At 46.1% G+C, this 19,554-nt stretch overlaps 1 protein-coding gene across 1 annotated transcript in view; it reads left to right on the top strand.

Moving 5' to 3' along the window:
- Nucleotides 1-19,554, top strand: part of LOC146858079 (carboxypeptidase O-like) — a 226,483-nt gene that overhangs the window by 90,893 nt on the left and 116,036 nt on the right. Inside the window, exons 6-7 of the mRNA XM_085646867.1 lie at nucleotides 1,141-1,245; nucleotides 14,258-14,368. Coding sequence (XP_085502993.1) covers nucleotides 1,141-1,245; nucleotides 14,258-14,368 — 216 coding nt within the window. The remainder of the gene's footprint in view (nucleotides 1-1,140; nucleotides 1,246-14,257; nucleotides 14,369-19,554) is intronic.

The following is a 19,554-nucleotide window of genomic DNA, read 5'->3' as shown; positions in this document are numbered from 1 at the left end:
GATAATTGCCTTGGATTTAAGGGCTACTGATGAGCTGAAATTGTCGATCATTCCAAAATGGTAAGACACTGTTTTAGAATTAGATATGATTAACTATCGGAATGTTGTGAGGGCTACTAGCCTAGAATGTTTGGAATTGTGTTTATAGCTAAATGCCAATAAACAGACATTTGACAAAAAAAGGAAGGTGTAAAGGCATAAAAAGTTTGAGTGTAAACTTACAGAGAGGCCTAAGTCCAACCCCTTATTTTATTCAATTTATGAAGTTGTGAATACGCAAAATGTGCTACTTTCCCTAATGCTTGTCTGAGCAGAGTGGTTTGTTTGTGTGAATTACCTCTTGCTTCTCATGACCCACAGGTTATGCTGTACTTGCTTTGATCTGACAAAAACAATTTTAAATATGATCTCAACTAGATCTGAGCTGAATGTGCCTATAATGAATCTTGCATTTTCCCAAATACTAACAATAGGAAATGTGACATCTTATTTTTAAGCCTGGCTTGACAGAACAGCTGTTTTCAAGACCTCTTGTTACCAGTTCCTCAAAGTACACAAAGAGTGGCTCCAATCAGAGGAGTATGTCCCTCTCACCTTGTGTTATTGGTTGTTTGGTGTATCATCCCACCTCCTAAGGAGTGCTTGTACTGGAATGCAGAAGAGACTATTTTACATCTTAAAGTGCTGAATCTTCACATGTTCAATTTATCTCACAAATGGGTTGAATACAGAAAATAATCAATGCTATCTTTTGTTTTGTTTTTTTTCACTGCAGGAGGCTTTATTAAACGTTTAATTAAAAAACACACATGTACACACTCAGACATACTCACAAATACATAGGCTTAAGATTTAGACGAGAAAACCCAGCTGCCTAAAAAAAGCATTGGCAAAGCCAAATAGGTATTTCTTTAATTGGCACTGAAACACTGGCATGCACACATTGAGTTTTCAAGCATTCTTACATGAACTCCACACCTATTGGCTTTTCTGTGCTCATGGCTGTTGATTTCTGATGAGCTTGCCATGCTTATGATGTATACCTGGAGTGTGGATGTAAATAATTATAATATTGATTAAATGACTCATATAAATATGTAGACGGTAGTAATATCTAAAACTTCAATGTATTCTTAATAGATTGGTGTGCCGTCTTCAGTGCCTAAAAAGATTATCTGGATGGACTGTGGGATTCATGCCAGAGAATGGATTGCACCAGCTTACTGTCAGTGGTTTGTTAAAGAGGTAAGCCATATGCCTGGTGGACCAGAGAAAACTGGCATTTATTTAAGGAGATGTTGTGTGAACTGCACCTTACATCGCTGGTATAGAAGCTAAGGTCAAGCCAAATAGCACTGACAGGGGGAAGTATAAACGTGTGAACAACGATAAGGATGTCACAACACGTATACAGAAATATATACACCATGTAGCGCTACAAAATCCACAGTTTAGATGAAGAATAGTTTAATATTTGTTCAATTGATATATTTGTATGATAACTACTTTATGTGTTTTATTAACCTAAATATTGTTGACTTGATTTTCACATGCTTAGCTGCCTGCCAGTGCATCCATCCCTCTATTTATCTAAGTTGATGGAATATCTAGTTATTTATATAGCGTGTATTATTGCCACTCGCCACTTTGCTATCCGCTGCCTCGTCACACTTTGGCTCCACCTTGCTGCCTGCTTTCCTATGGGGCCTATGAAACGCTGTTAGGCATGGTGCCTGTCTTCAGTTTCCTAGTTGTACATAATGCTCTCAGTTCCATGAATGGGAGTCTATCACACTGGGAATCTTGAAGCCCATTAGCTTCTAGCAAGGACCTACTGGTTCCTGGCCTTGAAGTCATTAATAGTGTGGTGTGGTGTGGTGTATTGCACTACCTACTCTACTGTGGCCTACTAAACTCTCTTGAGTTGTAGAAAGGGTGTGCTATCCCTTAACACACAACTCTAAGTTCAGTAGAACTTACTGTATTCTAATGCTTGTATTATATGTACCTAGGGTACCTTTAGTGGTTTTCAGTTAGTTACTCAGTTGAGATTTTCTGGTAAAACAATAGCAAGCTGGAATCCCACCGCTGCCACCAATATGAGAGGTTAGCCTGATATTTGCTGTCCACTAGTTGTAGTGGGCACCTTGTATCAGTCCAAACAACCCCTTATTGGTTATAGGTTAAAGACAACCTTGATTGAAAGCTATCCTAGTGGTAGCTATGGAGAGCAGCCTTCAGGCTAAGTATTGAAAGAATGTAAAGCAGCTTGTTTTACCAGTCTATAATCTCTTGAGTCACTAAATGAAAGATATCCACACCAGGTATATATATAACATATATGTATGTATTACTAAACACACCCTCCTAGTCTCTTTATGAGACTAGAGATCAAAACACATAAGTTACACTTCAATAATCACAGTAAAATAGCACAAATACACATCAGGCCCTAGGCGCGAGCCAAACCATATACTAAAATAGTGGTATAAGAACCACAACTTAACTAGACACAAGGCCTAGAGCCTGTAGAATCGCTGGGACCCCAAGGAACCACCCAAGGTAGTGACACAGGGGACCCACGGGGGCCGTGTGCAGTGTGTGAACACAGCCGCGAGCTCCCGTTAGCTTCTATGGGAAAAGTCGGGGTTAGATTTTTAAAGATTAGGGACACTTAGAAATGAGTCAGGACCAAACCCTTCTGGACTTAGGAAGTTCTAGGACTAGCACCCACGGGAGCACCGGAGTACTCGTGTTACCTCACCCAGGGAAGCCGTGTGCATAGGTGTCTTTTGGTGTCGGGTCGCGTAGTCGATTTCAATGGGAGCTTGCGAGGAAGTGCTGCTGCCGTGAAGATGCGAAGTGTCCGAAGAGATCCAAGCCTGGATCGAAGATGAGAAGAACCTGAAAGCAGAGGGGACAGAGTCTGGGTCACTAGCCAGTGACCAGGAAGGCGATGAGCAGATGCCCACCGATGTTGGGTGATTTCAGGTGAAAGAGGTGAAGCTTGACTCTACAGCCACGAGGACCAGGAGGCGTCGAGGATAACCAGGAGCTGGATTCAAGCTGTCCCACAAAGGATGTTGAGTGCTGCAGCATTGCTGCCCGGATTGGACAGAACAAGCCTTGGCAACAGCAACCCACACAGAAACGAGAAAGAGGCTTCGGTGCAGACCAGCAAGGTCTGTGGGACTCACCACTGGGTTGGGAGTCAGAGCACACCAGGAAAGCCCAAGGAAATGCAATGTTACCCCCTCAGGGACCCACCAGTCAACGGACCAGGGATCACAAAGGGACCTCAAGACGAAACACAAAATGGCGGCCCACGGGTCACTCGGAATGACCAGGCCAACAATCTTTGGTGGATTCAGTGCTCGAGGTGGGGTCTACAAGTCAGCCTAAGCATGACTTCAAGAGATGTGAGGAAGTCAATGCACTTGCAGAAATGCACGGTGACCAGGAGTTCCAGTTCCACACTACTCACGAGGGCTGCGGGTCTCAGCTTTGCTGGGGACTCGAGTCGGCCTCTGAGATGTCTGAAAATCTTCTTCCTGGGCTGCAAATACTTCGGAGTCCAGCAGGAGCTTCAGAAATGCAGACAGGCAAATTGCTTCGTTGGTGCCTGCCAAGCATGGGAGTCACTCCTTGACCCCATGGGAGATTTCTTCAGTCCTCTGGTCTTGAGCAGAGCATTGAAGGTCCAGGATTTGGCTTCAGAGTTTCGTCCAGGGTAATCTAAAGTCCTAAGGACTGGGGTCCCATACTTATACTAAGGTAGCGGGTTGGACCTACTCTGGGGACCCACCTATGGGAGGGTTTGGAAAGAGGGGTGGCTACACCCATTTCCTTTGTCCATTTTCACACCAGAACAGGGGCTAGAAGCCCCTGAACCGATTTGAGCTGGACTATGCACAGGGACACCAAATGTGCCCCCACTGCAGGACTTCAAAGCACTCAGAGAGTGCTCCCACCCAGCCCCAATACACATAAGCCTGTATGGGAGGTGGTTACACCTCCCTGTGACAGGAAACCTATTGTCCAGGCCTCCCCTGCCAGAGTTTCGGTCAGCAGCAGGAGGCCAGACCCGTGTCTGTGGCTGCAGCATCCATTTTGTGATGCCAGGGCTCTATTAAGGTTCTACCGGGAATACCAGTGCTGTCATGTTTCTCCATCTAGAAGGGTTGGATCATACTCCCACACCAGTTACTGGTGTGGGGTTATGATTCCAAGGTGTTTGACACCAAACACGATATGTTTTCGTGCAGCCAGTCCAAAGTTAGCATTTACCGTTTGGTTATAATGCACTTAAGAGTATATGGTCAGGCTGCACTACAAACAGCATCAGAGAATGGTCTCTGAACGCTGAAGAGGGGCTCTGCTCATGCAGGGGCACCCTCTCACATAAGAACCAAGCACTCTGCCTTCAGGATTGATAAGGCCTGCCATAGGAGTGACTTATAGGTTTATATGTGTGTATATATGTAGTGATATAGGTAACCTATATCACAGTAAGGGGTGCATGCACCACTTTACCCAGGCTGCAGTAGCAGACCTATGGTGTCATTTTGGATGGCTTTCCAGGGGTGGCATAATACATGCTTCAGCCCCTGGTAGGCCTCTGGGGTACCTATACCCTAGGTACATAGTATACCATATACTAGGGGCTTACAAGGGCACCTCAGATCCAATCTGTAATGTACCTAAAGTACATGGAATCATTTTAGAGAGGAAGCAGCTAGGCTGGGGCCCTGAATAGCAGCGTCCCAGCCAGACTAAAGTCGAAAAACAGCGAAACACCAGCAAAAAGTGGGGGTTAACATGTAAAGCAGATCCTACCATCCTACACCCAGCATGGCTGCATGGGCCTTTAGCTCAACCTCAGCCCAGGGTGAGGTTTCCAGATCATTTCTTAGCAGACACGCAACTGGTTACTTTGGAGAGAACACTACCTGTTTCAGGCCAGTAACCCCCCCCCCCCCCAGCCTAATGTCACCATAGACATGGGATGACTAGTGGTAACACTGTCAGCATTGGTGACTGGGTAAGTTTTCCCAATCAAGTATTGCTCAGGGGAAACCAGTATATCTCTCACCATAGTGACACTGGCACCTGTATCCCTCAGAGCTTCTACCCTAGTTCCATTCATCCAGGGGTATTGCAAATATTTCTTTAAGTTGGGTGGTCACACAGCTACAGTGGCAAAGTCAACTTCCCCCATTGAAACTAGACTGGCTTCAGTGTGCGTACAGATTTGCTCAGGGCACACTTCTGATCCCATCTGTAGACTTGCTGCCCCAGGAGTAGCTGTACTGGGTGCCTTAGGGGCTTTGTTGTGGGGGCAAGATTTATCTACAGTTAGGTGTCCCGACTTCTTAAAGTTGTTACACCAGGCCTTTAAGGGATCAAAGTTCCTCCCCCTATAAGGTTGAGGCACATAGGGAGTAGTTTGGGACCCACCCCCCTGAACAGGTTTTTGGGGCCCTTTGGAAGACTGAGACTTTTTATCTTGGGGATTCTCACCACCTTTCCCCTGGCGAGGTTTTGTAACCACCTTCTTCTGGTCACCCCCAGTGGCTGTCCTTGTCACCCTAGTCTTGACCCAGTGGTCTGCCTGCTTTCCCAATTCTTGGGGAGAAATTAGACCTAGGTCTACAAAATGCTGATGCAACTTTTCATTTGTGCAATTACTTAGTATATGTTCCTTCCTAAACAAATTGTAAAGTCCAGTAACATCATGCACACTATGTCCAGCTAACCAACTATCCAGTGTCTTTACTGAGTAGTCTACGAAGTCAATCCAGGACTGGGTCTGGGTTTTGTGAGCCCCCCTTAATCTAATTCTATACTCCTCAGTAGTGAATCCAAATCCCTCAATCAGTCTTCTTCATGAGGTCATAAGACCCTACATCTGGCCCAGAGAGGGTCAGAAGCCTGTCTCTGCAGTTACCAGAGAACAGTTCCCACAGGAGTGCCCTCTAGAGAGGTTTCTTCACTCTTCTTATTTCACAAGCCCTCTCAAAGGCTGTGGACCATTTGGTGATGTCATCACCTTCCTCAAATGTAGGGACAATCCCTTTGGGGATTTTAGGATCAGAAGGTTCCTCCCTATCCTTATTTTTAGTATTGCTGCCACCATTGATACCTCTTGCCTTTCTTTCTGTAGAGCCAGGAGCCTGGACTCTAGATCCAATCTTTTGGCCAGCTTTGCTAAACAGCTGTCCTCTTCACTGGGGGGGTCCCCCAGTGAACTCTCTGGTACCTGGTCCACCTGTGTGGTCTCTAGGTTCCCAGATGCTGATTCTTGGAGTCAAGGGTATGGGGGCCCTTTCCTCCCTAGGCATGACTGGAGGGGAATCATCATCCTCCTCAGCCTCACCCCTTTCCTCATCTGACTGGTCATCACCATGTTCAGATGGGTGGTCCTTAGCATACTCAGCCAAGAGCTCCTGGAGCCCTAGTTTGGTTGGATACAGGCCCATTGGTACATTTTTAAGTTTGCATAGGGACCTCAATTCCTTGAAAGACAAATGTAAGTAAGGTGTGAGGTCAAGTTCCTCCACCAGGTCCTGCATGGTATTATTTTCACTAATTGCTGGGTTTCTTTGAGGCATTCTAACCTGACAGTTCTAACCATCTACCCTTGACTACAGTGACTTTTATTTTTCTAAAATTCTAATGGGACTTAAGCAAGGCCCTGACAAAACTTTTAGCATTTTAGAAAGACCAATCAGAATTCTAAGGCAATTTTGAGAGTTCTGTTGTGTGATCAGGTGGTAACCAAATAGTCCAACAAATGCAAGTTTGTATCCCACCAGTTGATCCACCAATGTAGGAAAGTGGCTCTGTATATACTATTCCCAAATAGGTACAGTTTGCACAGAGTCCACAGTCCCCAGAGGTTTGGCAGAGGCTAAAGTTAGATATAACCTTACTCTCTAAAGTTGTAGCTTGGTCGAGCAGTCAGGCAGTATCAGAGGACAGTGTAACACATTTGTTGCACACACTCAGTCAGCAAATGGTCTCACACACTCAAGAACTGAACTCTAGGCCAATGGTTTTGTATAAAAATATATGTTTTTTTTTTTTAGAACCAACAATAGATTTCAAAATATACTTTCTCTGAATGAGAGGCTTTATATAAATACTTTCAATATGCAGTAGGCTTTTGAATGCAATAGACACAGTTGTTGCAATAGGCAACACAATACTACATTGAGCTCAATGGGAATTTCTAATTAAATGCAATTAGTTACTTTGAGGATTACTTTTCTAACCATAGGACTTGATCCTGGATTCAGACCCGGGACATTTCCTGTAAACAGTTGAGTAAAAGCGTTTTGGTTACAGTACTGATTTTTAAGCAATATTTTGGTATTTTAAAAGTTGACACTTGGAAACTTTTTCACATAAGATCACCAATACTATCCTATGGGAGGAATTTCACTTAGCAGGTAAGTGGGGTTATGGTTACAACTCAGTGTTGGATCCTGGATCCAGCACTGGGGCATCTCCTGTAAACAGTTGGAAGAATGTGTTTTGGTTATATAGGCGACTTTTAACAAATATTTGTACGTTTGCAAAATCGACACTTAGAAACTTTTTCAGCAAAAACCAGGCAATGTTATCCTATGGAAGGAAATTCAAGTTGCGGGTAAAGTATGTTCTTGTTTCTTTTGTAATCCAGTGCTAGACTCCTAGGTTCAGCACTGGGACATCTATCTAAAACAGGTAAGTAATTACGTTTTCACAGTTGGTGCGATGTTTAAAGAATATTTGTAGTTTGCAAAAATCGACACAAGAAATTTCACAGAAAAACAGTCAATGGTTTCCTATGGAAGAAAATTGGGTTAGCGGTAAGTATGGTTGTAATTACTTTTCAGGGTCAGTGCTGGGCACCAAGATCCAGCACTGGGATCTCTCCTGATAGCAGGTGAGTATTTTCATTTTTGTTACTCGGTTGATTTTGGGTGAATATTTTAAAGTTCAGAAACTCCACACTTAAAAGAATTTCCAAGTGAAACCAGTCAATGTTAACCTATGGAAGAAAAGAGAGTTATCAGCTTTTGGGTAAGTACTCGACGGGCAGAGTTAAGGTTCTGGGCATAGACTCAGGGGTCTCCCAGGGTCAGGTCAGTACAGTTGTTACACCCTCAGCGGCACAGGGGCAGCTGATTGCACAGTGAGTTAGGCCCAATGTTATCCTATGGGAGGCAGGGGGCCCCTGGTTGGTTGTTGCTGGCTAGCAGGCCACGCGGCTGTGGGAGCTGGGCTCCTGGTCACTTGCCCAGGGCAAATGGGGAAGTAGAGTAGAGTAGAGATTGCACTGCCAGGGGCACTCGGGCGGCTGGGTGCAGGTTGCTTTTGAGCCGTCGGGCGTTCAATGGATTGCAATGGAGAAGGTCAAAAATGAACAAAGGCTGCAAGCTCGGGGACGAAGATTCTTCAGGTGTGACCACCACTTCGAGAGGTAATTTGGGTAGTTGGAGGATAGGTGGGCACCCAGGAGTTGGGCACAGGGGGCCGCAGGGCGCCGGGTGCAGGGGTGCCTTTTGGTGTCGGGAAATCTTACCCTCGGCTGGTCGCGGTTGGAGGGGTCCCTGGTTCTGAGGCTGCAGTCATCGCCAGGAGCGTCGAGGTGGGCCCTTGGGTGCTGGATTCGGAGTCACAGTTGCCGGGGGGACGTCCTCGGGGTCTTTGTTCACTCCAGCACAGACCAGGCTTGGCGGATGCAGAGTGTGCAGGGTTCGCGGTTCCTGGCTGATGCCATGGGTACTTGCTTTGAGCAGTACCACTGCTCATGGGAGTCCCACTTGCTTAGAGTCACAAGTTAGCCAGGTCCTCTGGGGTTTGTGAGGTTGTTGGCCACTGGAGATGCCGGAGTTTAGCAGGAGCAGGTGCGATGGTCGACAGGCCGGTAGGGCTGGGGCCAAAGCAATTGGTGTCTTCCTCTTGTGAGAAGCTGCACAGCAGGTCTTCTTGTCTCTCGATCTTCTTTGCTGTTTCAGAATCTGGATCTAAGGAAGGAAGGCTCAGGGTGTCCCTAAATAGTAAATTTAGGGGCGTTACAGGTAGGTAGAGGGCAGGGACCACTGGGTCCCTGCCCTGGGGTGGGTGCACCCCCTAGCCTGCCACTCTCCTGTGGGAGGGGGGCAGTGGCCTAGTCCTGATTGGGCAGGGCTTCCCATCTTCAAGATGGCGAGAGCCCGGAGATGTGCTTCACCTCGCCTCTTCCACCTGAGGGGTGGGGTTGGCAGAGGCTGGCACACCCCCTGTCCTTCCTTGGGGTTTCCGGCCAGTCTTCCCGCCAGAGTGGGGGTTTAGAACCGGTAGGGGCCAGTTGCTGAGTACAGCAAGTGGCCTGGAGAAGCTCACAAAGGCAGCACGCCTTTGAAGGTTCCCCTGCCCATCCTGGGGGAGGAGACCTAGCACCTCGCCCAGGATGTGCATTGTTGCAGGCCCAGGAGAGCAGATGGCTCTCTACCCAGGGGTCCAGCAACATGTCTGCTGTGTGGCAGGCTAGGCAGCCCCTCAGACAAGACGTGGTTTGTAGGTTAGGTTCAGGGGGCATCTCTAAGATGCCCTCTGTCATGCATTGTACATTAAATCCCACACTGGCATCAGTGCGGGTTTAATGTGCTGAGAAGTTTGATACCAAACTTCTCAGTCTTCAGTGGAGCCATCATGGTGCTGTGGAGTTCGTGTTGACGATCTCCCAGCACCATATACTCTTACATGGCAGCACTGCACTTACAGTGCCTAGGAATGGACGTGGGTAGTGTAGGGGCACAGGGCTCATGCACCTGTACCCACACCACTGGCATAGGGCACCCAGCTAGAGGGGTGGCTGATGTATGCCAGGGCAGTGAGTGTTGTGAGCATTGCACACAGGGATGTGTGCCATGTCGACTCTCTGTTTTGTTCTGTACCCAGACACTCAGCCTGCAAGGGCAGTGTGTGTGTGTCAGGGTACAGGGCCTCTAAGGGTGGCACAATAAGTGCTGCAGCCCTTAGGGGCCTTCCCCGGTCACAAGGCCCTGGTTACCTAGTGTACCATTTACCAGGGGCTGACATGTGGCCAGAGTTTGCCAATTTGAGTTTCACCACAGTTTTTAGGGAAGGAACATAAGCCCTGGGTACCTGATTGGCAGGAGCCCAGGGCACACTCAGTCAAAGTACATTCAGCACTTTAGCAAAAAGTGGATGCATACCATGCAAGAAAGATGGCACTTTCTCACACAGGGGTCCTGGCCGGAGATTGGGTTTTCTCTGGTCATTTTTAGAGGCGTAAGAAGCTAGTATCTCATCCCACTCTTTCTGTGTTGAATAGGAGAGTTCCATGCACTGTGTGTGCTCCAAAGAGGTTGTCTGGATTCTGCCTTCTTGGTAACTCTAAGTGTTTCTCTTCTTCTGGCTGGAGGGGGTCAGTCCTGGGAGACATTATTTCACTTGGTGCTGCTGGGTCCTGGGGAGTCTTCACTGGGCGGACGGCTGCAGTGCTGAGTGGAGGGTGGAGGGTGGGTCTCAGGGTGGAATGTAGTGCTATTCTCCACTTGTGGGTTGCTTGCAGCTGTGGGAACTGTGGTGCACCTCTGTTTATGCTCAGCTGTGGGAACTGTACTTGACTGGCCCTCGCCTGGGCTGTTTGGACTAGAGGTTAAGTCAATGATTTCCTGTAGCTCTGAGTCCCTGCTTGCTGGGCATTCCCCTCCTGCTTTGTCCCTATCACCTTGATTGTCCCATGTGGTGATTGAGGGTGCAGTCCCCTCTAATGCGGGGTCTAGGACTTGGCGTTGGGGTGTGGTCTTGGTGCAAACAACTATGGTTGGTGTTAGAAGGGCTGGTAGGCTCATTGTGTCTGTTGAGCACACGAAGATGGCTGAGTTTACATATTTCAGTAACTGGAATTTTGAAATAATTTTAGGTTGGTTGTTGGTGCAGGTCATTGGGCCTCAGTCCTTGTCCTGAGGGGTTGTGGTCTTCGGGGTGGGCTTATTCCATTTTTTCCCCTGCATCGGTGAGTAGCTGGCCTTTCTTGACCTCATGCTACTGGTGGTGCTATCTGGAGTGTGTTTGAACTGATCCCACCTAGCCCAAGCTTTGCAGGATGAACTGGAAGCTAGAAAAGGCAATACTACTGCAGGTCCGGCTCTAGGCCTGCTCCCCTGTCCCTGGATGTCTGCTACTCCGAGCCTTTTTCTAGGCTATGTCTCGGCTGCTTGCTCCCAGCCTCTAGGTTCCGGGCTCTAGGCTCCAGATCTATCTTGTGGTGTGAGGTTTGACCCCTGCTGCCCTTGCCACCCCAGTTCGCGCGGCACCTCACTTTCTCTGGGTGATGACCTCCTTCAGGTTGTAGGGAAGGGGCACAAGCACGCTCTAGTTCCAGGAGGGTTTTAGGGTTAGGGGGTGATTTGCTTAATAATTTGATGCTTGATGCTTTGTGCATCTTTGTGAGGATCTGGGAGTTGGAAGTCAAGGCCCTCACATTTGTTTTGGCTCGCTGAGCCTTTGTGTACAGATTGGGACAGAGAGCAGATGGGGGTTAGTCAGGTGGCCCCTTTTTTCTTTGTGGCCTTAAGGTGCCCAAAGGTTGGCTTTGGGCTTTAGTTACTCAGGAGACACAACTGCGCTAAATCCACAAGTGGTAGGTTTGCTGATTAGTCAGCAGGGGGCACGAGCAGAGATGTAGGAAGTGTGCATGGTTCCAGCCTGGCCCTGGTCTTTCGCACAGTACACAGTAGCTGTGTATACACAAGGTAGAACAGTAGGTGCATTCAGGGAGAAATGGAAGACCCCGGCTCTTGGGGACTGACCAGATCTTTCACAATAGGATTGATTATAAGATAGATACGGCTGACAGGGTCAGGGGTAAAAAAAGCCTTGACCCCACATGCTAATCAGCTGTCACTGCCTGTCAGTCTGCAAGTGGGTTGTGCCACCCTCCTCACTGCGATATGGTACATGTTGGACCACACTCCCAGCCCCGCAATGCCTTTTGCTATGCTGGTGGAGCAGTGTTAAGCACCTCAACACAGTCCGAGGAACGTCATCCCTAAAGTGCGATTTGGAATGGCAATAGCCTTTAGCGCTAGCCATTCAAAGTCCATTGTTCCCATTTTAGGGCTGTAGACCTGTGATAAAGAGGTGAGAAGTACCATATCAAAGTCTTTTGCCCCAAACTAGATGGCCAACAGAACGTGAGAGAGAAACACCCCACCTAAACTCCAGGCTTTACCTCAAAACTATCCACTACCAAAATGGATCAGCTCCAAAGGTTAATGTGCTATATATTATTTTCAAACATGTGATAGTTAATCAGCATTAATGACATCCTTATTCTAGGAAAGGTATTGACAACCTGTTAGAAATGGGGGTCTCTAGTTGGCAGCGGTACGTACCTTTGTCCAAATAGGGACCCTTGCTTCTAGTCAGGATAAGGGGGTTACACAGTTTAGATAATTCCTGCTCACTCCCTGGGTAGCCTGGCATGAGCAGACAGGCTTATCCCAAGGCAATGTGTAAAGTATTTGTAGTCAAAACAAACAGTAATAAAGTGAGAACACCACAAATGGACACCACACCAGTTTAGAAAAATAAAGTTTCTTTAGCTAAACTCAACAAGAACAAAACGACAAAAATCCAACATACATTTAATAAGAATATGACTTTTCAAAGGTTTCAAGCAACTTGGTCCATAGAAAACTATGGATGCGTGATTCTACACAAAGCACCTGTAGATGCGTCAAAATTCACAAGGCATACAGCTGCAGAGAAGGGAAGCATTGAGAAACCCAGAGGTGCGTCATTTCCTGAGTCCTTGGGGAGGCTATGCGACCAATCTGCTGCACTCAGGAGAAGTGATACATCGAATTCGGACTGTAGGGGGAAGTGATGCATCGGCTCCAAGACGGTTCTGGTCCACGGGTACGATGCGTGGAAATCCGGGATGTGCTGGCGATCAATGCAGCAAACGGCGCTGTGTCGGTTTCTTCAGCCACAATCCCACGATCCGTTGGTTCTTGCAGCCATGACAGGCTCTGCATCATCTCTGCAGCGGTGCGGAGGTGTGTGGAGATTCTTCTCGCACGGCGTTGCTGCGTCGGGAAAAACAGCTGCAAGAAGGATGATGTATCACTTTTCTCAGCTCTTCAGGTTTCTTCCAGCTCCCAACAGCAGGAACAACCTCCAGAGGCCCCAAACTGGAATAAGCCCCTCCTGGTAGGTCAGAACTCTCAACATCAGAGTTCAGGGGAGCTGGGGTGAAGTTGTTGTGTCCTTGAGATGTCAGAATTGGAGGCCAGCACACACAGGCTCTTGGAGATTCTTCTTCAAGCAGATTCACAGCTAAGTTACAGTCTTTGTCCATTCATTGGCAGAAACAGCAACTGCAGACCAACCCCACTCAGCAAAGGGGCAGTACTTCTTCTTACAGCTCTCAAGCTCTTCTCCTTGGTAAATGTTCCTCTTAAGTCCAGAAGTGATCTAAAGTTCTGGGGTTTAAGGTCTACTTATAGCCCATTTTGTCTTTGTTCTCTTTGTGCAAGGATCTCTGAGCCCAGTTCAAAACAGTTCTGTCTTCACTTGTGCAGTATGACCAGGGAAACAGGCCCTATTCAGGTACAAGGAAAAATACTCTCACTATTCTAATTGCAGGCCCGCCCTTTTCAGTTCAGCTCTGAGTCATCAAGGAAGGGCCAGGCTCACCTCAACCTCCACCCCAGTGGCAACATGGAACAAGGTAGTACCCATACTCTAATGCCAACCAATAGAGAAATGGGTTTGCTCAGTAAGTTTGGTCAGCCCTTAATGGGCTAGGATGAAAAATATTTCCTGAGCTGCTGTTGGTTAATTGTCCAGCCATGTGTAACCATCCTAGTGTCAATGTGATAGGTGTTGATCTTTCGTGAACATTCTAAATTCACCTTGATTTCTAAGGCATTGTTAGATGAAGTATTCCAAAAGGTTGGAGCGTTGTCCATGCAGAGATAAACTTCATCCCATGAAGATAGGAACCAATAATCTATGGACTGCATGCAGTAGAATCCGCCTTGGTGAGTGCAGGTTTATGCCCGTACTATGGCTATAAGGGTGTGGGTGAAAAGGATTCTATGATAAATTAGTAGCAATTTGAATACATTTTAGGCAGTCAGCCGCAGTCAGAGTAGGGCTTTCTATTTCTATTTGGCCTTATAATTTATGCTGCTGCTTAGGTAGTCTAAAATCATTCACTCAAGTATATTGTTCTGTCTTTCCCTTTTAGATTTTAGCAAATCAACACAGTGACTCCAAGCTGTCCAAAGTCCTCCAGGCCGTCGACTTTTACATCGTGCCTGTGCTTAACATTGATGGCTACATATATTCTTGGGAAAAGGTAACTACGGCAAACCCTCCAGTCCTCCAAAAGAATTCCATGCCACTTCAGAGAAGGAACTCCTATTCAAAATAATTACTTCAAGCCTTTGGAACATGTTTAAATGGTTAGGCTGCTAAACAAAGCTGCATTCGATTAGGATGGATTTGCAATTTGCTGGGGTCTAAGAGTCAAGATAGGTTACTTCTAAATTGGATGGAAAAAGTGATCCCTTTTGTATATTTACATGCTGGAAGGTGTCAGGACATCCAGTGACCTATACTCTCGCCTTCCTCACATGCAAATATGAGCATGGCATAGGCGCATGACGCATGCTATAGGCAAAGAGAGCATTCAACAAGCATTATTTTCATGTAAGACTGAATACAATAAGGTAATAATCATCTTGTTTGTGAGTCCAAGAATTAAACAAGCGGGCGCGCCATGCGCGGCAGCAGCGGTAGAGGAGAGAGGAGAAGGCCGGTGCCGGATTCCCTTGCGGGAGCGAGCAGCAAGGCGCGATAATTGCTAACATATGGCGCCACTGCTTGCTCCCGCAAGGGAATCGCCAAACATGCACGCGTTGCCATTGAAAGCAATGCAACGAGTGCACGTTTTTGGCCTCAAAACCGACTCGATTGCTAAAGGTCTTTTTCCTATGCAGCGCATGCGCGCTGCATAGGCAAGACCTAAAAAGCATTGACAAAGCCTATCATTCTCACTTTGAAAGTGCTTCATATTTGCTTACTAATTGTGCTAGCATAGGCAAACACAATAGAAGTGACCATCCATCTTGGTAGTGTACTTTTTTTATACTTCCAAGATGACCACCACATTACCTGATGCAACTTGAAATGATGCAAAGTGGCAGTCATCATGGAAGTGTATTTCTTTACATTTCCAAGCCCCGTTACTGGTTTTACAAATGCTGGAGCAATTTTAAACGCATCCGGCATTGGCAAAGCCAATAACGACGAGTTTCAGAAAATCAACGGAATATATGACGTCACAACGCAAACAATTACAATGCATGCTTTTACAACGCAGTTGTTACATCACAACTACCATTACATTGCATGCTTTTACAATGCATACCATTACAACGCAATTTTTAAAACTACCATTACAATGCATTCCATTACAATGCATACCATTACAACACATACCATTGCAACGCATAATACTTTTAGGGTAACAGTAGGGTAAGTGTTGGATAGTGTAGGGGTAAGAATTACTATTCCTACTCCAGTGAGTGCAACAGTAGGGTAAGTGTTGGATAGTGTAGGGGTAAAAATGTATTTTCCCATGTACACCAAAACCCATACCCACCCTGAAACTAAAAAATCTCCATTACTTACCTTTTAAACGTTGTAATGGTATGCATTGTAATGACACCTGTTGTAGTGACATGCGCAGTAATGGCATGCGTTATAATAGCATGCGATTTAAAGGCAGTTGCGTTGTAACAGTTGCATTGTAAAGGTATTGCGTTGTAATAACTGCGTTGTAATGGATGTTTCCCAATCAACTGCAGCAGCAAAAGGGCAGCTGAGGAGCAAGAGAAAGGCAGGGAGAACATAACTGCTGGGTGGGGTGAGAGAGACAATGTGAGGGAGCAAGGCAAAAAGTGAAAGCACATATTTGATTAGGGAGGGAAAGAGTGAGAAACGGAGAGAGAAAGTAGTAGAGCATGCACTACATTGGAGTGCTAATTCACAAATGGCGGAGAAAATAAAGAAAAAATGTTCTCTGACATCAGCACTGGAATGATGCACTCAACCAATCAAAAACATGTGTAAACCCTATATGCTGGAGTGGAGGGATAAACACAAGAATAGGAAGAAAAGCCATTGAATTAGGTGCAACAAAATTGAAATGTACAAAGACGCAATCCAATTGTGAAAAAACAAGAATCCTACTATAATAAGTATAAATATATTGTTTACAGAGCTGTCTGCATCCGACACATAAAGCTGTCTTCAGCAAGATCTATCTAAAATGGTCCAGAGAGGATCCACAGCACAGGGAAATAAAATGAATTTAGGTTGGAACCTGTGCTTACTGATTTGACTTCACTGAACTGATAAGTCTGCTACAAAGATACCATCATCACTTATTAAATGTAATGATCTCTTGTACATCATTGGTTAGTTTGTTGTAGCAACAAAGTGAGATCCAGGCACTATTGAGTCTTTGAGTAGTTCATTACGTATACAATACATCAATTAGAATCTGGTATAAATGTATAATATCTATTGTTGTAGATAAGAGGTATATGATATATATTTGAGCATTTAATACTTGATTGAGGCAGGACTGACATAATTTTAAGATCATCTGTACTTAAATATTTTCTCATATCCCTAGGAATTAAAAACGTTTAATAAATCAATACTATAGATTCAAATTAGATGTCTAATAAACTCATAGATATTACTCCTATTGAAGTATGCCCTCCAGATTGAAGTACCCCAGATAGTCTGAATTTGTTAAAGGGACTATCACCTAAAATCAATAAACCATTACTCGCCAAATACAGAAGCATCTTTATAAAGGACTCTCGAGACATTGCTCCAGCCCAGAAATCATTAACTCCATATGGTGGAAATTGCCCTTTTTAGGGTGCTTTATCTTGACTTTATGCTGTTGTCCCTCCTGGTTTTCCGCTGATCTATGTGCTAACCTTAGGTCTTTGAGTACTTTTACACTGCCAATTCAGTGCCAAAGTGCTGTGCTTGTCATATACATACTGATGATTGGTGTATACATGATTGGCTGATTTGAGTTAGCTGTAATTCCCTTGTCCAGTGGTACGACATATACCTAGGGCATGTAACTCAAATGCTACGCCGTGGGCCTGTGGCAATGGTTGTGCCACCCAAGGAGGTAGCTCTTCAAACGCACCGCAGGTTTACCATGGCGGGTCTGTGTGTGCAGGTAACTGTTACTTAGCTTTGCATTTGAAAGTTACTTGCCAAAGTTCTGCATGTCTCTCGCTACATCTGAGTACTCCGTGGGGGTAGGGTGCAGTGTAGGGAAGAGGAAGGGCATGTGCAATGTGCACTACACGCCCTAGTAGTGATTAACACCGCCTGGTGTGTTCAATACTGTAAGGCCTGCTTCTCACATTGGTTAATCTGTGGAAAGGCTATTGAGTTGTATTTCTTACGTGCAGAGAGTAGCAGTATGGCGTTTAGTATCGATGGATTAGTAATGGCAAATCCTCTCCGGTAGTGAGAGTGGATTTGACATTACTAATGTCTAAATGCTATTTTGGGAAAATTGACATTTCTATGTTTGTGGCTCTCTGTGTGCCTGTCGGCCTATATCCAATCCACATCTGGGTGCTGAGGGTGGTGGGCAGATACATTTGTGCATTCCTGATTGATAGCCATATACTAGGGGCACTCAAAGGAAACTGCAGACCTCTGATGGCCTTTCTGGGATGGATAGGGGGGGAGGGAATTGGCACCTAAATCCCAGGGGGCAGGTTCCTGGCCCCACTAAACATATTGATCAAGTAAGTCGTCCAGGGCAGGATGACAGACAGGACTAAATTTAGAGAGGGCCTGTGCATTTCAAAGGTGGCCTTGTTAACTGATCTAATCTCCAAAGGCCACTGTGGGTTCTACTGGGGCTCTGTACACAGGAGTTTAGAGTCACTTCATGGATTTTGCCTAGATGTTGCTGGCCTGCAGCTAATTGCCAACTGTTGTGGCCAAGGGTCCCTAAGAACTGTCCAAGGGCTTGTTGGCTGGTTTCCTGTCCAGAAGATCTCAGGGGAAGAAAGGATCCCCCCGTTTCCACAAGATCGTAAGGACCACGCAGGGTTCAGCAGAAATGTGTGGCAGTTATTGTCAGTTGGGATAAGGACCATCCTGACATAAGCAGTAATCACTCTGTGCAGAGGAATATGCTTGTAAAGATCAGTGGCCCACCTGGGGTGGCGTAACTTGAGCAGTTCAAGGAGTGCCAGGGAAGTTTGCCGAGTCAGAGTACCCAAACCAGAAGGCTGGACTCTCTCCGACGTCCAGATTGGGAGGACGACAGTGCCTGACATCGCGACCTCAGTCAGAGGTTGCTAGCTCCTTCTCCCCGGACCCATGCCACAAGGTACTCTGTTGTTGGTAACATCATGACTGGACACAAGGGGCCCTGTTGTGCCTTGTGTAGACCCACGGCTGGCTGCCTGGAGCAACTGCACTAGCCCCCATGCCTGAAGGGAAATATTTCTCCAATGTGGGGGCATGCCAGCTTCCAGTGTCACAGTCTTTTGCCTACGGGGGATAGTGATACCTCACTCGAGAAGGTGCCGCTTTGTGCCTTGACTGCCTAATCTGGATGGATGTAACCAAGTATCTGTTTCCTTCCCCTGAAGTGGAACCAACTACATAATCAAAGTGTCTCCAGTGGGTGCAACATGTATCGTTGGCTGGTGTAGTTTGAGTGGCTGCGGAGCTGGGTCACGAGGCATAGTCAAAACCTGTGATTTCTTGTCCATTACAAGCTGTACACAATATTTGGGAATGTCTTGTTGGATGCTATTATGATAGCGAGAAAGTGGACTTCCTCTGAACAGACCTTCATATAGGTTCTGCCGTTTTAATGTGGGAGGGATAGCTTGGATCGTGAATACCTCAGGAAAGTATGCACATGGGTTTCTGTTGATTTCAAGGGTCAGGGAATAATGGAGCAAGTGAATTCCTATGATGGGTACAAATAGGTTAAAGCCGTTCTGCTGCAAATGGGAGAGTTTGACAGTTGCATATAACTGTAAAGCATATATCCAAGGTGTATGATTTTAATGTGTGTGTAATACAAAGACCATTGTTTTATTTATGCGGTGTGGAGTCTTTTTGTTGTGTACTCAGTGTGTTGTGAGGGCGGTGCTGTAACAATACTTTACACTTTGACCCTGAGGATAAGCCTGACTCCTCTGTGCCACGCTACCAAAGGGTGAGCACAGGTTATTTGACAAGTCTATCATACTCATCCTAGCTAGGATGGTGGATTCTGTTTGGCTTCACTGTGTCCCAGCCAGCCAGAAACCGCTGGGTCTAACACCATGCATAACTAATTTATGGTTCCATATCTTACATCTTAAAATCTACATAATGTCATTTTCTGTACTTCTAAAGCTAAACCAAAGCTGAATCATAAACGTTCATGTTATTTATGCCAAGGCCAATTGTGACCTCTTCTCTCCA

The sequence above is a fragment of the Triturus cristatus genome, chromosome 3_2 (assembly GCF_964204655.1).
Source record: "Triturus cristatus chromosome 3_2, aTriCri1.1, whole genome shotgun sequence".
In the NCBI taxonomy this organism is placed as follows: Eukaryota; Metazoa; Chordata; class Amphibia; order Caudata; family Salamandridae; genus Triturus; species Triturus cristatus.
Note: the sequence above shows the minus strand (reverse complement) of the source record. Positions and strands in the feature narration are given on the sequence as shown.